This window comes from Cervus canadensis, chromosome 11, assembly GCF_019320065.1.
Source record: "Cervus canadensis isolate Bull #8, Minnesota chromosome 11, ASM1932006v1, whole genome shotgun sequence".
NCBI classification, from domain to species: Eukaryota; Metazoa; Chordata; class Mammalia; order Artiodactyla; family Cervidae; genus Cervus; species Cervus canadensis.
This window is the reverse complement of record NC_057396.1, coordinates 43732266-43750974: the sequence shown is the minus strand read 5'-3', so window position 1 is coordinate 43750974 and position 18709 is coordinate 43732266. Positions and strand designations below refer to the sequence as shown.

At 40.1% G+C, this 18709-nt stretch overlaps 1 protein-coding gene across 1 annotated transcript; it reads left to right on the top strand.

The window, feature by feature from the left end:
* The first annotated feature begins 8975 nt into the window (after positions 1 to 8975).
* Positions 8976 to 9965, top strand: LOC122449566 (putative olfactory receptor 52P1). Its single transcript, XM_043481282.1, has one exon. The coding sequence runs from the start codon at positions 8976 to 8978 to the stop codon at positions 9963 to 9965; it is 990 nt and encodes a 329-aa protein (XP_043337217.1).
* The last annotated feature ends 8744 nt before the right edge of the window (positions 9966 to 18709 follow it).

The window sequence follows — 18709 nt, the reverse complement described above, 5'->3', positions numbered from 1 at the left end:
TTATGCCAAAGCCTTTGACTGTGTGGATCACAATAAATTGTGGGAAATTCTTCAAGAGATGGGAATACCAGACCTCCTTACCTGCCTCCTGAGAGATCTGTATGCAGATTTCAAGAAGCAACAGTTAGAACTGGACATGGAACAAGACTGTTTCCAAATTGGAAAAGGAGTGTCAAAGCTGTATATTGTCACCCTGCTTATTTAATTTCTATGCAGAGTACATCATGCAGAATGCTGGACCGGATGAAGCACAAGCTGGGATCAAGGTTGCCGGAAGAAATATCAATAACCTCAGATATGCAGATGATACCACCCTTATGGCAGAAACTGAAGAGGAACTAAAGAGCCTCTTGAAAGTGAAAGAGGAGAGTGAACAAGCTGACTTAAAACTCAACATTCAAAACAAGGCTCATGGCATCTGGTCCCATCACTTCATGGCAAATAGATGGGGAAACATTGAAAACACAGACTGTTTTTTGGGCTCCAAAATCACTGCAGATGGTGACTGCAGCCATGAAATTAAAAGACGCTTGCTCCTTGGAAGAAAAGCTATGACCAACCTAGACAGCATGTTGAAAAGCAGAGACATCACTTTGCCGACAAAGGCCAGTCTAGTCAAAGCTGTGGCTTTTCCAGTAGTCAAGTATGAAAGTGAGAGCTGGACTATTAAGCAAGCTGAGCATCGAAGAATTGATACTTTTATTCTGTGGTGTTGGAGAAGACTCTTGAGAGTCCCTTGAACTTCAAGGAGATCAAACCAGTCCATCCTAAAGGAAATCAGTTCTGAATATTCATTGGAGGTACTGATGCTGAAGCTGAAACTCCAATACTTTGGCCACCTGATGCAAACAACTGACTCATTGGAAAATAACCTGATGCTGGGAAAGATTGAAGGCAGGAGGAGAAGGGGATGACAGAAGGGGACAGGATAAGATGGTTGAATGGCATCACTGACTCAATGGACATGAGTTTGAACAAGCTCTGGGAGTTGGTGATGGACAGGGAAGCCTGGCATGCTGCAGTCCGTGGGGTGGCAAAGAGCTAGACACAGCTGAGTGACTGAGCTGAACTGAACTGATAAAGATCTATCCAAATAGATGCCCTATTATAATTCTGGGAATTATTAGCAAGTTTTCAGAGTTTATATATTATTGTACTGTGGAAGAAGCTACAAATTTGATTCTTTGCCAAGAATGGGCAGAGGACCATAACTGAATATGTAATATTAATATTAATTTAAATATTTAATATCAGAAGAATAAGAGGAATAGTCACATAGGTCATGCAAAACACTACTGACCATAATGGAAGAAAACCGCATCAGAGTTCGGTAGATTTTGTGGCCTGTTAATATCAGTTGAACTGTTGCTGAGCTATCTCAGAAGTGGTCTGATTTCAGGGAAGTTCCACTATGGATTTCTGAGCTATATACCTGGAATTTCATCAGAAAATTTTCAATAATAGCTGATAGGTGAAAAATAAAAATGATTACAATTTGAATCATCTCCTTACCCCATTATATTTGAAAAGTCTGCTCTTTGCTTAAATATATTAATGGTAAAACCAATTAATTTTGTATTTAAATAGTCCAGAGATATTATTTTTATTTTTAATACCACAAAGCATCACAACACTCTTGTCCACTATAGTGTAACCAGACAGTGTTGTTTAGATAAATTGGAATCTTGAAAACTAGAATCAGGGCATGAAAATCTGGATGGATGTTACAGCTCAGGAACCACTATAAATCTATTGGTAGAATATTCTAATTTTAGCTAATTACTAAATGAACTTAAGAAAAATGCATTTTAAGAAAAGATAGGTGTCAGTATATGTAACTTTGTTCTGTATTTTCCAAGTCTTCTGCAAATGTGTTATCATACTGTCATAACTTAAAAAATAAAAAAAGAAAGAAAAAAGATAAGACAGGTATCTTTACATGTCTTCTAGGGAAAAAATATATGCATAGGGAAAATTAAACAAGAGATAACTTGTTGATAGCATTACAGATGAAAAACGTATAAATGATAACATATTACTATGTTTTAAAAATTTGTTTATTTAATAATATCTCTTAGCAATCATTCCATATTAGCACAAGTAGACCTATTTTATTCCATTTCATGATTCTATAGCATTCCTGTATATGTTTGTCAACATTTATTTCAGCAGTCATCTATTGATAGACATATGTTTGTTTCCAGGATCTTGTTATGTATTGTGTTCTCAGAATTTTAAAGTGGCAAATTTTGTTGCCACTAACTGTTTGGTGGCTCAGTCATGTCTGACTCTTTGTGACCCATGGACTGTAGCCTGCAAGTCTCCTCCGTCCATGGAATTTCCTAGGCAGGAATACTGAAGTGGTTGCCAATTCCTTCTCCAGGGGATCTTCCCAGGCCAGGAATGGAACTTTCAGCTCCTGCTGGGTAGGAGATAGGCTCCAGGTTGAAAATTCACAATCAGTCAGCCTCTTCTTTGCATTTCCTGAGATAGATATGTGTGCTCCAGCTGAGGAATTTACAACCAGCTCCACATTTGGGAATGAAAGTAACAAGAGAAACAGGGTGAATAGCTAGTTTTTGTTTCTTGCTTACACCTCGAGGGAATAATCATGGCAAGGACAGAGAGAGGCACAGATTCTTCTGAAAAAAAGGTAAGGGAGACACCATACATGCACAGAAAGGCTCCTTGGAGTCAAAAGCCAAGGCATAATGCCAGGCCATAATGAGTCTTGTTCCTCCCAGAAGCCTTCACTTCGAGATCCATCTTGTCTGAGGCCTTCATGTGCACCCCACGGGAGAGTCCCAGGGCAGGGCAGGTGTGGAAAAAGAAACCAGATAACTGGCCTGAAGGAAGGCAAAGTCAGAATTGCCTTATATTGTTGTAGCCGTGTTCTGGGAAACAGACTCACTCAGAAGGACAATGCAGATAGTGGACTGCAGTTTATTACACCGGCGGGCCCAAGGCAGTCTCCTCTTACCCAAGGACCCCGACCAGTTTTTGTGAAAACCTTATATGCTCTGAGTGTGTGTGCCCAAACCCACCTCCCCAAATTCCCTGAAACTAGTCTGAACAAAGGAAAAACAAATAGCAGAAGCACTGAATGCTGTGGGAGTCAGCCCAGCACTGCGGATGGTGCAGTGCTAAGTCATGTCCGACTCCTTGTGACCCCCATGGTGTTATAGCCACGCTTTCCGGGAAACAAACTCACTCAGAAGGACAATGCAGATAGTGGAATGCAGTTTATTACAATGGCGGGCCCAAGGCAGAGTCTCCTCTTAGCTAAGGATTCTGACCAGCATTTGTGAAAACCTTTTATACCCCATGTGTACGTGTCCAAACCCACCACCCCAAATCCCTTGAGGCTTACAAAGGAAGGGTAAATACAATCACAATAACCCCATCATTCACATGTTATGTGTTCAAACAGTTAATAATCAATAAGCCCGCGGTTACATTCCAACCAGTTAATAACCAATAAGCTTGTGGTTACATTCCGATAGATACTGTCCGGAGGCAGGGGTGATTAGTGTCTGTTTTCTCTTAGGCGATGAGTAACCTGGATACGATCTTCAAGGTTCCCCTGTCCGGAGGGGGTCTTATCCTTCCATTGTCATTCCCACAGGCACTAAGCAAGGAGTTCAGAGTCCACTGGAGAGGTTGGCCGAGCACGATCAGCAAGGACAGGCCTCAGATGGAGTCCAGGCCCTATGAATTCCTTCTTCAGTGGATTGTAGTCTGCCAAGCTCCTCTGTCCATTGGAATCTCCAGGCAAGAATACTGGAGTGGTTTGCCTTGCCCTCCTCCAGGGGATCTTCCCAACCCAAGGACTGAACCCACATCTCTTACATCTCCTGCATTGGCAGGTGGGTTCTTTTACCACTAGCGCCACCTGGGAAGCCCCATGGAACAGAAAGATAACAATCAAAGTTAACCTGTGATTCATATACCTTAAGCCTAGGTAGTTAACAATGGACAGTTATCAATAGGCCTGTGGTCATACACCAATAAGCATAATAGAATTGATGATTATATTTGGTTACAGAGATAATTAGGATATTCTTTTAGGCTATGGAGAGTCTAGGGACAAGTCCCGGGACTCTTCCATTCAGGGGTCTGGTTTTCCAGTTGGTAATTGTTTCCATAGATGCTGGGCATGTAGCTCAAGGCCATAGTCTGGCCCAAGATGGAGTCCTGCTTTCAAGATGGAGCCTATTCTGTCTGTTTCCCCTTTCAATATAAATGACTTCACGGCCTCTTTACTATGTTCTTCCTCACTAGAGGGGACGCCCACACCCTTTCTCTCCAGGTGTGCGTCTCTGCCTTGCTTCTATCTCACCTAAACAAACTACTTTTCTGTGTGCTCTCCTCCTTGCTGTTTTGCTGTGTCTCTTATAATCAACTTTGTACCCGCATTTACAGCTTCTGCCTCCATGATAAATGCATTTTTCTCTGGGGGCAAAGATCCAGGGAAAATTAGCCTCTAGCCTCTAGCCCTTGCTGGTTTGGTGGCTAGGATTCCTGGTTTTCATCCAGGTTACCCAGGTTCAATAACTGGACAAGGATTTAAGATCTCGCTTCATGCCACCACACCCTGCTGCCTCACAGAGATCACTGCCACATTTCATGCATTGCAGATGGATTCTTTTACCACTAAGCCACCACAGCATTGTTGTGCACAAGGGCTATGTGAGTTAGACTATTATCATCTGAAGCATGGCCTTATTCAAAAGTCTATTGGGAGAGTAGCACCGAAATATATACATTGCCGTATGTAAAATAGAAAGCCCATGGGAATTTGCTGTATGATGCAGGGAGCTCCTCCTAGTGCTTTGTGACAACCCAGAGAGGTGGGGTGGAGGGGGAGGGGGGGAGTTCAAAAGGGAGGGAACATATGTATGCATACCTGTTGCAAGGAAAAGGCAATTCGGACTCCAAGTTGGAACTGTTTCTTTGATTTGCTTTTGTTATTATAATCATACGTAATGACTTGCCTCAGAGAATCCTGCCCCTCTGGCCTGGTGTTAAGCTAAAGAGCCTTGGTTCAGGACCTTGTCCACCTGTGGATGTCAGGAAGGAAGGAATTAACACATCTCCTGCCTAAAGCTTGCCATTCTAGGAGATATTTGCAAGATTCAGGGCCTTTTTACTCTGTTTCCTCACCTTCTTCCCATCTCTGATCATAAAGAAAGAGCACTTCGAGACCTCAATAAGATGGTATTTTGGAGACATTAAACAGCTGGCTCAGCATAAAATAGTATTCCTTGCCTCAATATTTCATCTCTGATTCTATTTGTTGGCCTCTTATGTGATGAGCAGAGTGAGCTTGGTCTTGTTGATACCTATGACTGATTCTTTTGATGTATTGCAGAACCCAGTACAACACTGTAAAGCAATTATCTTCCAATTAAAAATAATTTTTTTAAAGAAATAACAAAAAGTCTATATTAAAGAGTTAAAGCTCTATCTGTAGGCATCTACCAAATAGAGGTTAAGTCATACAAAACCAACATTATGTAAAAACTGGGAATGGTCAAAATTATCCCTTTTCCCCTGAGAGTTGCTTTTCAGGTTATGTTGTTCTTTGAATGAATCCAGCCCAGTGGAATACTCTAATGAGCTAGTTTTTTTTTTTTTTTTTTAACCTTCTCTTTCTTTGATCTCTATAGTATCAGGCTGTGCCCTAAGTTCTTGGATGATGAAATCGTAGACTTCAAAATTTCCCTTATATAGTGTCAGAGCCTTGGTCATGTAGAAAGGATGCTATATGTTGTGCCCCAAGAAAAAGAAACAGGAGACCCAGGTTGGCAGAGATCCCTTTCCCAGGGGATAAGATCAACTCAGCAGAAAGAAAAATAGTGTTCTATGAAACATGAAATAGGCAGATTCAAGTTGTGACTTTGGAATGACAAGCTCTGGTTATCAGAAGAAAAGAGGCTGGTAGGGAGAATATAGTAAAACATTTCCAGGTAAGTTCTGATGTAAATCATTAGAACTACTCCTAAATCCCTTTCTTTTAATCAGATTGTCTCCTGTAAGTGTCTTCCATCTGTAGCACCCACTAATTTGAACTGACCATTTGTCTGTTAGTCACTTAGCAACCTCTACCCCAGATATTTGAAAGCATTGCCTCACATAAGAAAAGTAAACAGGTTTACAGGGTATATAGGAGGTAACAGAATAAAAGTTTCAAGAATCAGATGGTTTTCAAATAATGCAGAAATATAGTTAGATATAAGCATATAGGGCTGATTTACAAGTCCCAGCTCATTGTTATTTTACAGTCAGCAAGTTGTGTCTGACTCTTTGCAACCCGATGAACTGCGGCATACCAGGCTTCCCTGTCCTTCATTAACTCTCAGAGTTTGCTCAAACTCATGTCCGTTGAGTCGGTGATGCCATCCAACCATCTTATCCTCTGTTGCCCCTTCTCCTCTTGCTATTAATCTTTTCCGGCATCAGGGTCTCCTCCAATGAGTCGGCTGTTCTTATCAGGTGGCCAAAGTATTGGAGCTTCAGCTTCAGCATCAATGCTACCAATGAATATTCAGAGTTGATTTCCTTTAGGATTGACTGGTTTGATCTCCTTGCAGACCAAGGGACCTTCAAGAGTCTTCTCCAGCACCACAATTTGAAAGCATCAGTTCTTCAGTGATCAGCCTTCTTTATGGTCCAACTGTCACATCCATACACAACTACTGGAAAAACCATAGTTTTGGCTCATAGTGAGTACCTAATAAGTATTACTTAAGTAGAGATATTGCTTAAGGAAAGGAAACTTAGCTTAAGTTCTATGCAATAGGGCAGAGATGTGGGCAGAGGCATGATGTGGTTTCCCTGGTAGCTCAGTTGGTAAAGAATCTGCCTGAATGCGAGAGACCAGAGTTTGATCCCTGGGCCAGAAAGATCCCCTGAAGAAAGAAATGGCAACCCACTCCAGTATTCTTGCCTGGAAAATATTATGGGCAGAGAAGCCTGGCAGGTTAGAGTCCATGAGGTTGCAAGGACCCGACTTAGCGACTAAACCCACCCCATGATGTGAGCAACAACAGGAAAGGGAAGGTAACAATGAGGTGAGGATAATTCTTGAGTTTTCAAGAAAAAAAGAAAGAAATTTTAGGTAAATTTTAGGAAAGCATTTTAGGTAATAAGAACTGTCAATCATAGATCCACTCTAACCTTGTCTCCAGAACTCTACTCACTTGACAGCAAGGTCACACTGAATTTCTCACTATTTCTTACTATATATAAGTTTTCTAGGAATCAGAAGTCTACAAACTTTTCAGACTCTTCTAATATAAGACCAAGACTGGGAACCACTCTTTTGACTCTATGAAGTATGAAAATAAGCCAGGAGAGGGAATAGAGAAAAATGACTGCTTCAGAAGATGATATACAGTTATTGTGATAAAAATAGAAGCTTAATAAACCAGTGTTGTTGTTGTTGTTGTTGTTGTTGCAGACCCACATAAGGGTAGGGAGTGGGTCATATGAAAGTACAGATAGAAATTGAAGAGTAAGGCAAATACCCTGAAACAGGAACAAACTTATCATGCTTCAAGTACTTCATGATACGATTGAAGAATAAATTAGTAGCCCAGTGGACTAATTTGAAGTAAAGTACTCATGATTAAAGGCAATTCAATCTACACATGAGGGCTGACTGTAATGAAAGAAAGATGCACAAAACAGGAGAAAAACCACAGAAGACTGTCCATCAAGTGCATAAATACATAGCTTGAGAGAGTAGGAGACTGTTTTGTACCTGACACTACCTATGGATAATCAGTGTGGTAGTTGGACCTGTTCTTGTAGTTCTTGGAATAAATGCAAATGCCCTCAGCAATAGCCATAAGGAAACTTTACAGCGAGTGGGGAAGGAGAAGAATGTTTATTACTAAGAAATGCTGGAAATTACATAGGAAACTTGGGACCACACATTGAGGTCATGGATAGCACCTAGGTCTTGGGTTCTTCTTTTATTGGAGTCAAGCGTGTGGGCTTAGGACTTTCTAGGGTTACTGTTTGTTGGTGAATTTAAAACATAAGAGCAGAAATCTAATGTGTGGGGAGAGAAAAAACAAAGGACCCAAATGGCCAGATATCAAAAACAACCAAGAACTCTAAAACAGATGAACCTGGCCTTCCCATTCATTTAGTCCCCTGGTTGCCAAAGTGTTTATGTGAGAGCCATCTCTGAAGTGTGAAAGTGAAGTGAAGTCTCTCAGTCATGTCTGACTCTTAGCGACCCCATGGACTGCAGCCCACCAGGCTCCTCCATCCATGGGATTTTTCCAGGCAAGAGTACTGGAGTGGGTTGCCATTGCCTTCTCCTCTGAAGTGTATGCCTAGGCAATCAAAGCTCAAGGCAAGTGCTTACATTACAAAAAAAGAGAAAATCCAATTGTCAGAGCTTATCCTACAAAAGGAGCAAGCTGATGCCGTCTTCATTTAGAATATATATCTGTGACATTTTGTCCAAAATAACAGAGGAATCCAGTGGGGAGAAACAGGATCATAACCAGAGACTAGATTTCTGAAAGAAGGATAACACATAAGGAAACACAACAGAGACTCCCAACAACTCATCACTCTTGCAATAAAGGGTAAGCATATGTCCTCTCTTTAGGAAGCTTCCCAGTGAGAATATTACAGTTCTTCTATCATGTTCTTCCATCTTTTAATCAAGGTTGAAAATCATTTCTCCTATTCTTACTCAGAATTTCAGACAAAATTTTTGACATAGAGAATTACTGAACTGGAAGAGGTGAGAGTTAAAGTCCAATACAACATTTCTTATACAGAAAAGAAGCCTGAGGCTCATAAAGAAGTGAGTGTGAAAATGATGTTTTGATAGAACTGAAGCCATGTTGAAAACTCCATGTTTCCAAAGAGGTATTCTTCCGTCTTTCTCTGAACCCCAACTCAAGTGAGTCATTGAAAACCAAACTGATATAAAAAAACAGCACACTACCATGTCTCATTGGGAAGTGTCAAAACTTCCTTTATCAACCACCACCAATTTCTACTATGCTATCTTCAACCGCTCCAACTTTATGACCTTCACTTTGATAGGCATACCTGGCTTAGAGTCCCAGCACTTGTGGTTATCTCTTCCTTTCTTCTCCATGTTTTTGGCTATCCTCATCAGCAATGGTGCCATCCTCTTCATGGTGGCCAGGGAGCCCACACTTCACACACCAATGTATCTACTCCTGGCTCTGCTGATGGTGGCTGACCTTATATCCACTCTGGCTCTGTTGCCTAAGCTCCTCTGCCTCTTCTGGTTCAATGATCGGGACATAGCTGTCAATGCCTGTTTCACTCAGATGTTTTTCATCCATGGAACATCCGTGGTACGATCAGCCCTACTTGTTGCAATGGCCTTTGACCGATTTGTGGCTGTGTGTGAGCCACTACGTTACAGCACAGTTCTGAGCCATTCCGTAGTTGGACGCCTGGGACTGATGGCTTTAGCCAAGGGGGTGATTCTTATCCTGCCCATGCCTCTTCTACTGCAGAGGTTGACCTTCTGCCACATGGTCATTCCTCATACCTACTGTGACCACATGGCTGTGGTGAAACTGGCCTGTGATGACACCAGACCTAACCGGATCTATGGGCTCTTTGTGATTCTGCTTGTGGTGGGACTTGATTTAGTGCTCATTGGCTTCTCTTATGGTCTCATCCTGCAGGCCGTGATACATCTCAATTCTCGAGATGCCATCTGCAAAGCCCTTAACACCTGCTCAGCCCACCTCTTTGTCATCCTTATCACTTATGTGCCTGCACTCTTCTCTTCTCTCACCCACCGCCTTGGTCAGAATATCCCACCTCATGTCCATATTCTTCTTGCCAATCTCTACCTTCTTCTACCCTCAATGTTCAATCCCATCATCTACGGCATGAAGACAAAGGATATACAAGTCAAGGTGGCCAAATGCCTGTGCAGAAGACATTCATAAATTATACATCCTGATAATGTACCTGAGAGTAAGCGAACAATGAGGACAATTGTGTATACCTTTGCCCAACCATCCAAGATCCAGTTGTATCTCTAGATGAACTCTGGAGACCATGAAGAAGTGTGTGTTGCATGTATTAGCTTATATGAAGAACAAATATGATTGCATTTTCATTGATTTATAAACTAGAAACGGGAAAGCCAAGATAGCCCTTTCTATGTCTGTTTAATAGCACCCCTCTTATGACATGGATCTCTTTATAATTTTCACGTGTGTGTTCATGTTTGCTAACTGCAGACAAAATTTTTCTGTGAATGGTCCAAGATAAACCTCCTATCTTGGTGGAAAGTTTGTATTTGTTTCAATTTTCTATTTCTCTAATTCTATATCCGTTTCTAAATAGTATTGTATTGTTTCAAGAACCTGACATACTCATTATCTTAAATATCAACTTACCGTGTAATGTTACTGAATTTTTTACTGCAATGGATCTGGAGGGTACTTTGCTTAGTGAAATAAATCAGAGAAAGGCAGATACAGTGTTATCACTTATCATGAATGAATATCATGAATGACTAGCAAAACAGAAAGAAACTCCCAAATATAGAGAACAATCTAGTGGTTACCAATGAGGAGAGGAAATGGAGGAAGGGGGTAAAATAGTGATAGGGGATTAAGATGTACAAACTATTTTGTATAAAATAATAAAATTAAGATTACATAGGGAAAATATCCAATATTTTATAATAACTTTAAATTGACTTAATCTATGAAGATATTGAATTACTATGTTGCACATCAGAATCTAATATAATATTGTAAATCAATTATATTTCAATAAAACAAGTTACTTAAGAAACTACAGTGAAAGAGATACACTTTGATAGTTTATGGTGAACAATGTCAGATTCATGACCTCCAAAGATTTAGCCTCAGGACTAGAGACCAGGCTTGATCACTCAAGAGCTTTTGTGTAGCAGTTTTATTAAAGTGAAAAAGGACAGAAAGCTTCTGACATAGACAGAAGATATAGACAGAAGGGGGACAGTGAATGCCCCCCTCACTAGTCTTCGGAAAGGGAATTACATACTTTTTCAATTGGTTATTATGATAAATCAAAAGAATGTCTCAAGGTTGTAAAGATCTTACTAGATCTCCCACAATTTGCATTTTAAGATGGCAGGATTAGAACTAATAACGGAAAGATCTTACCAGACCCAATCCCATAATATACATTTTTAGATAACAGGATTAGTCAGAAGGTTCTTAAGAAGGAGAAATGTGTCCTCAAGCAGGATACATTGTTGTTATATAATCCTTACTAAGACTAAGGAATGTAGAAAAAAAAAGTTTGTCCTTTCTTTCTTGAGAATTCCAGACCCTTGCCTCCTTGAGAACCCTAGACCACTTTCTTCTCCTCAGGTACCCTGGACTTCTTATCAACCCGCTTCAGAATTGACTCTCTCAACTTTAATGACCCACCTCTCAGAGTAATGGAAATAAAAGCAAAAATAAACAAATGGGACCTAATTAAACTTAAAAACTTTTGTACAATGAAGGAAACTATAAACAAGGCAGCCTTCAGAATGGGAGAAAATAATAGCAAACTAAACAACTGACAAAGAATTAATCTCCAAAATATACAAGCAGCTTATGCAGCTCAATTTCAGAAAAGCAAACAATGAAATAACAAAAATGGGCCAAAGAACTAAACAGACATTTCTCCAAAGAAAACATACAGATGGCTAACAAACACATGAAAAGATACTTAACGTCATCATCAGAGAAATGCAAATCAAAACCACAATAAGGTACCATTTCATGCCAGTCAGAATGACTTCCATCAGAAAGTCTACAAATAATAAATGCTGGAAGGATGTGGAGAAAAGGGAGGTCTCTACACAGTTGGTGGGAATGCAACTAGGATAGCCACTATGGAGAACAGTATGGAGATTCCTTAAAAAACTGGAAATAGAATTGCCATATGACCCAGCAATCCTCCTGCCCGCACACACACTGAGGACCCCAGAATTGAAACAGACGCATGTAACTCAAAGTTCACTGAAGCACTGTTTACAACAGCTAGGACATGGAAGTAACCTAGATGTCCATTGGCAAACGAATGGATAAGGAAGTTGTGGTAACATATATACAATGGAATATTACTCAGCTATAAAAAAGAACGTATTTGAGTCAGTTCTAATGAGGTGGATGAAACTGGAGCCTATTACATAGAGTGAAATAAGTCAGAAAGAGAAACACCAGTACAGTGTATTAATGAATATATATGGAATTTAGAAAGACGGTAACAATGAACCTATATGCAAGACAGCAAGATACACAATGTAAGAACAGACTTCTGGACTCTGTGGGAGAAGGTGAGGGTGGGATGATATGAGAGGATAGCATTGAAACATGTATATTGCCATATGTAAAATAGATGACCAGTGCAAGTTTGATGCATGAGGCAGGGCACTCAGAGCTGGTGCTCTGGGATGACCCTGAGGGATGGGGTGGGGAGGTAGGTGGGAGGGGGTTCAGGATAGGAGGACACACGTACACCCATGGCTGATTCATGCCTATGTATCCAAAAACCACCACAATACTGTAAAGTAATTAGCCTCCAATTAAAATAAATAAATTAAAAATAATAAAGACAGATCTCAAAAGAAAAAAAGGAAAGAGATACACTTTAACCCTCCTCTCTCCCTCCGTGAGAGCAAACAATAAGTTTCTCATGTCAAAATGACAAGCTCCTCTCCAGAGACAGGATACTGGGGCCAAGAAGCCTGTATAAAGAAATGTTCCTTTTCTAATTTACTACCTCAAGCCCACACTCTGTTTAGATTCCTCATTAATTATTTTAAGTTTCTTTGTCTTATCAATTCCTCACAAATTTAGTTTCCTTCTCTAAATGTATAAAAACTGCCGGCTTTGCCATTTGTTAAGTTCTACTTCCACAAAACCTCAATGTACATGAATTAAATTTGTTTCCTTTTCTCCTGCTAATCTTTATGTGCCAATTTTATTATTCATCTGGCCATAAGAACTCAAGAGGAATAGAAGTGGCAATTTCCCCCTCTCAAACTGCAGTTTAGACTATCGAAGTTGACACATCATAGTATTATTGTAAGTTCCATAGAATGCACCACCCAGGACTTTTCCTGTATCTTGCTGAGAGCTAGACTTGGTTCAGTTCAGTTCAGTTCAGTCGCTCAGTCATGTCCGACTCTTTGCGACCCCAAGAATTGCAGCACACCAGGCCTCCCTGTCCATCACCAACTCCCAGAGTTTACTCAAACTCATGCCCATAGAGTCAGTGATGCCATCCAGCCATCTCATCCTCTGTCGTCCCCTTCTCCTCTTGCCCCCAATCCTTCCCAGCATCAGGGTCTTTTCCAATGAGTCAACTCTTCGCATGGGATGGCCAAAGTATTGGAGTTTCAGCTTCAGCATCAGTCCTTCCAATGAACACCCAGGACTTATCTCCTTCACGATGGACTGGTTGGATCTCCTTGCAGTCCAAGGGATGCTCAAGAGTCTTCTTCAATACCACAGCTCAAAAGCATCCATTTTTCGGTGCTCAGCTTTCTTCACAGTCCAACTCTCACATCCATACATGACCACTGGAAAAACCATAGCCTTGACCAGATGGACTTTTCTTGGCAAAGTAATGTCTCTGCTTTTTAATATGCTATCTAGGTTGGTCATAACTTTCCTTCCAAGGAGTAAGCATCTTTTAATTTCATGGCTGCAGTCACCATCTGCAGTGATTTTGGAGGCCCAAAAAATTAAGTCTGACACTGTTTCCACTGTCTCTCCATCTATTTCCCATGAGGTGATGGGACCAGATGCCATGATCTTAGTTTTCTGAATGTTGAGCTTTAAACCAACTTTTTCACTCTCCTCTTTCACTTTCATCAAGAGGCTTTTTAGTTCCTCTTCACTTTCTGCCATAAGGGTGGTGTCATCTGCATATCTGAGGTTATTGATATTTCTCCCAGCAATCTTGATTCCAGCTTGTGCTTCTTCCAGCCCAGCATTTCTCATGATGTACTCTGCATATACGTTAAATAAGCAGGGTGACAATATACAGCCTTGATGTACTCCTTTTCCTATTTGGAACCAGTCTGTTGTTCCATGTCCAGTTCTAACTGTTGCATCCTGACCTGCATATAGGTTTCTCAAGAGGCAGGTCAGGTGGTCTGGTATTCCCATCTCTTTCAGAATTTTCCACAGTTTATTGTGTTCCACACAGTCGAAGGCTTTAGACTTGGTTGCGGGGAACAAAAGTATTGCAAACCTTTATTTCTCCCTTGTTTTATTTTTCATTTAACTAAAAGTGAAATGGATTGAAAGTTTCTCTAAAGCACTTTTAGCTGTAGACAGATGAGAACATTCAAGGCAGGTTTCAGGAAAGGAAAGTTGCTACAAGCCTGGGTGTTTATGATAGCTGTATTGTCCAATAGAACTCACCAGAAGTGCAGACCATAGAGCAATTTGATAAGGAAAATCCAATTAAAAGGTGCTGTTTTTTTTTTTTTTTTAAATGTTCATTTTCTTAAAACAGTTTTTCTTGAAGTGTGAATCCTTTACCAGTGACATTTGCATTAATTGGGAAGTCCTAAGAAAGGCACACGTTAGGACCCTGCTCCAAATTTAATGAATGAGAAATTCTGGGGGTATAGACTAGCAATCTGTGTCTTAACAGGAGCTACAGGTAATGTTGAGGAACACTAAATTTGTAAGCTGTTGACTTTAGAGAGACTCTCCAGAACTAGGATCAAGGGCATGCATGCAGCTGATTGAATATAGATCTAGTCTAGTTGTGGGAAGTGTCTACAAATGAAACTTGATCTGTTTGAATATGGTGGGACTAGAGAAGAAGCATTTAGAATGGTGATAAGGAGACCAAATCTTGTAGTAAATTATAGATAGAGACCATAATTCTACAGAGAATTCTTGGAATATCCCCACATAATATAAGGCCCTAGATGATGCCTGGGGCTGGTTTACTGGAGATAGAAGTTCAAGACATTTTTTCAAGAGTCTTGGGATGCATGGTAAGTAAACTCTATGAGTGGTAAAGTTATGTCAAGTAAGTAAACTCTTTACATATGAGAGTATTGTTACCAAGAGTGAATTAGACCCAGAGAAGGCAGGATTGTGGTTTTAATGCAAAGGACCTCTTTAACAGTACAATTTACTAAGTTTTGTTGTTTAGTCACTAAATCATGTTTAACTCTTTTGTGACCCCATGGACTTCAGCCTGCAGGGGTTCAGTCCATTGGATTTTCCAGGCAAGAATACTAGAGTGGGTTGCCATTTCCTCCACCAGTGGATATCCTGACTCAGGGACTGAACCAGCATTTCTTTCATTGGCAGATGGATTCTTTACCACTGAGCCACCTGGGAAGTCCTCATTGAGATTAGCACAGTTGATAAATTCTCAGCAAAGAACAACAGGAGATAGAGGTTTAGTAATGTTTAATGTATATGACTTCTTAATATAATTACTTCATATGGTGAAAAACTGCCTTTAGTATTCACATCTCCTAGATACCAGTATAATTTCCTATTGAACACCTTTACGAGTTTGCTTCATCATGCACAGGTTAAAAAAAAAAAAAAGACAAAATGTCTAACAAAGCCGGTTACTGTGCAACTGTGTAACAGTGACCAGTCTGGGGACATGTACAGTAAATCCCCTATAACAGTGTAGTCTCAGGAAAAAATAACCAAGGCAGAATGAATCTGGGACAGACAAGGACATGAAAGAGAAAGCATATCCATCCTGGGATCCTTGGAAAATGGAGCTGCATTGGAAACAGGGATCCAGGTCAGATAACCATAGCGCTTGTATCTGCAAGTTAAAAATGTTAGGTGCCCTTAGATAAATAGTTCCATCTCTGAGATGTGGAGAATTAGAAAGAAAACAAAACAAAAGTAGAGAAAGAATTCCAAGGATACAGACTATAAATACTCCTTCCCTGACTCTTTAACAAAAACCTCTAGCTTCACCTCTATAATCTGATCTGATCATCTGGAAAAGAAAGGCTGGGATGTTCCATTTCTTAGGAATTACAGATGTTCCCTAGATGGCTCTGGCCTTAAACACAATGCAATCCACTTAACTCCCAAGTGGGACTGTGAGACCGATTTCATCAGCATAACAACCTCTGGGCTCAGTATTCAGAAAGTTGAGGATGGGAGACTAGTAATGTTCTTTCCATCTTCAGAGGATATTTCTACAATGTCCTGCCTTCTCTTCTCTGCTATCCTGCAGTTATGTGAGTTTGGGCTAGAGAAAGATTCTAGAAAAGATGTTTATTAGCCCTCAAGAAAAATCTTTCTGTGTAGATGGTGATGGAAAATTTATTTCAAAGAAGAGAAAGTGAGACTTAGAGGTATGAAAAGGGGATTTTGCTAAATAACAACTCTATGTAATCTAATTTGGAGTTTGTTCAGCAGATTTCCTAAAATGGGAGTTTTAATTTGGCATTAAGCCCTCTAATTGGAAAGGGGGGGCTGAGTAGGGAGCCTTCAACAAATCAAGTAACAAGTGATTTATTAGTCAAACCAGAGAAATGGGAGGCATTATGAAGTAAATTCAAGACATTTGCTAAGAACTAATTACTCACTAGGCACTTGAGAGGAGTGTGTGTGTAGTGACACTTTGCAGAGATCAACAACAGTATATTGGGCGGGGGATCAGCAGAACCTTATTGATGCCATTGACTTCTTTCATGTTTCACGGTCTTGCAGTTGCCAGAGCTCTCCCGGTTTAGCTGTCCTCTTACACAGACAGAGGACAGGCTTTGATTTGTGCTGCAGTTTCAGGTGTGGAAAGTTTTCTCCAACCTGCTTTTCACCAAATGGTGATGTTGGAACTTTTATCTTACTGAGGGCATTGGCTTTAATGTCCCAATAAGAATTGGATTAGAAACTTTGTCAGAAGGTCAGGTTCAAACTGAAGTATGAGTAAGAATGGTCCCAAATATTTATCAATATCATAAAATATTTTATGTAAGAGATGGTGTGGGATGAGGGTTTATTCCTGTGAGCTGGACGAGATGATAGTGGGAGAGAGTGACATGATAAGAGGACATGATGTATGAAGGTGGTGGTATGCATAAAGATAGGGATTCCTTAGAAGGAAACTACAGGAACTACAGGTCATGTTCACTTGCATCAGTCACATTATGAGCCAATCTAGTCAGGTGATCTGAGTCATATGTGATAAGTCCAACTTCTACAGGAAAAAAGTCATAAGGCATGAAGCCAGTGACTTAAGAAGTAGGAAGGAAACTCAGAGAACTGTCCTCAAATTAAGCATCCGGGCTAAGGGTGAGTGAATTTGTGAGAGCCTGAAAGCCATAGGGATGTCTGGTGCATAAACTAAGTGGTTGCGGAGGTGCCGTGAGCAGAGGTTTTCTGCTTTCACAATCTGACTCCTGCCCCGTTATCCATGTTGAACACTTCACACTATCTCAGTGAGCAAATCTGTGTCATGAAAGTAAGAGCTGAGGACATATAGTGTAGCTGAGATCAGACTGGGAAGCTGTTTTCTAATCTCTGAATGATCATCATTTAACTGTAGAGGTCATATGGAAAACAGTTGTAAACAATATGTATTTTGTCAGTAGGTTTACCCTCTAATTCTTATTGTATAAATATTCAAGATAAGATTAGATTCTAATAAATAATAGGTTAAGGAAATTGTGTTAGGATATGAGATCACTGACCTATTAATATGAAAGCAATGGTAATAGCAAATGACAAGTGACTGAACACCTTCTATGAGTCACACACTGCACAAAGTGGTGTTTACATTTCAACATCCTTACAAAGTATTATTACCATATTCCAGACCAGAAATGGAAATCTGGTCTTAGAGGAAAATTGGCTTGTCCAACGCAATAATGTCAGTAAGAGATTTGTTCCCAGTTATATGGGCCCCAAGCTCTTTTTTGTGTGTGTGACTGAGCACACCTTCCAGCTTTAAAAATTCTGATTTTGTATCTCTAAAATAGCTCTGTCTCTTCTGAAAAATAAGAGAAGGCAAAAAAAAAAAAAAAAAAATCTAGAATATACTGTCACTTGAATATTTGGTGGAGAGCTAGAGAGTTCAAAGCACATAGATAATGTTCACATTTTTGGAACAGTAAAAACTTTTACCTCAGTGAGTTTTAATTTAGGAATGAAAAGATCCTAAGTTAAATAGATCAGAACATTAGATCTTTGCTGTCTCTGACCCCTCAGATATAAGTTCATGGGACAGTGTGTCCAAAAATACTCTACATAAAAACCTAATGGAATAAGCCATATTCATCCACCTTCTGTGGAGGTCATGTAGTTTATTGGTCTTACCTTGTTGATAGAATTGTGCTTGTCACCAACATCCTCTCCTCTTAATCCCTATGTTTATGAGAATGAACAACAACAGTGGATCTTGTCCTACACATTTGCACTATCTGGTATCTCTTAAATTCATCCACATTGTAAGGAAGGATATTCTGTGAAGTCCAAAATAAAACAGTTTCTTCCCTGATTTTTCTTATCCTGTGACCACGCACATGTAGCATCTGGTCTACTAAGGAATAGGAGAGTTTACCTCTCTTGTCTTCTGTTAAATAGAAATGTGGAGTAAGAAAGAGAAATGTGAGTCCAGCTCATTCATATCCCTGTTCTGTGTTGTTTCCTTAGGTGATGTCATGCTGTGTGAGGGTTTCTGACCCGAGAAG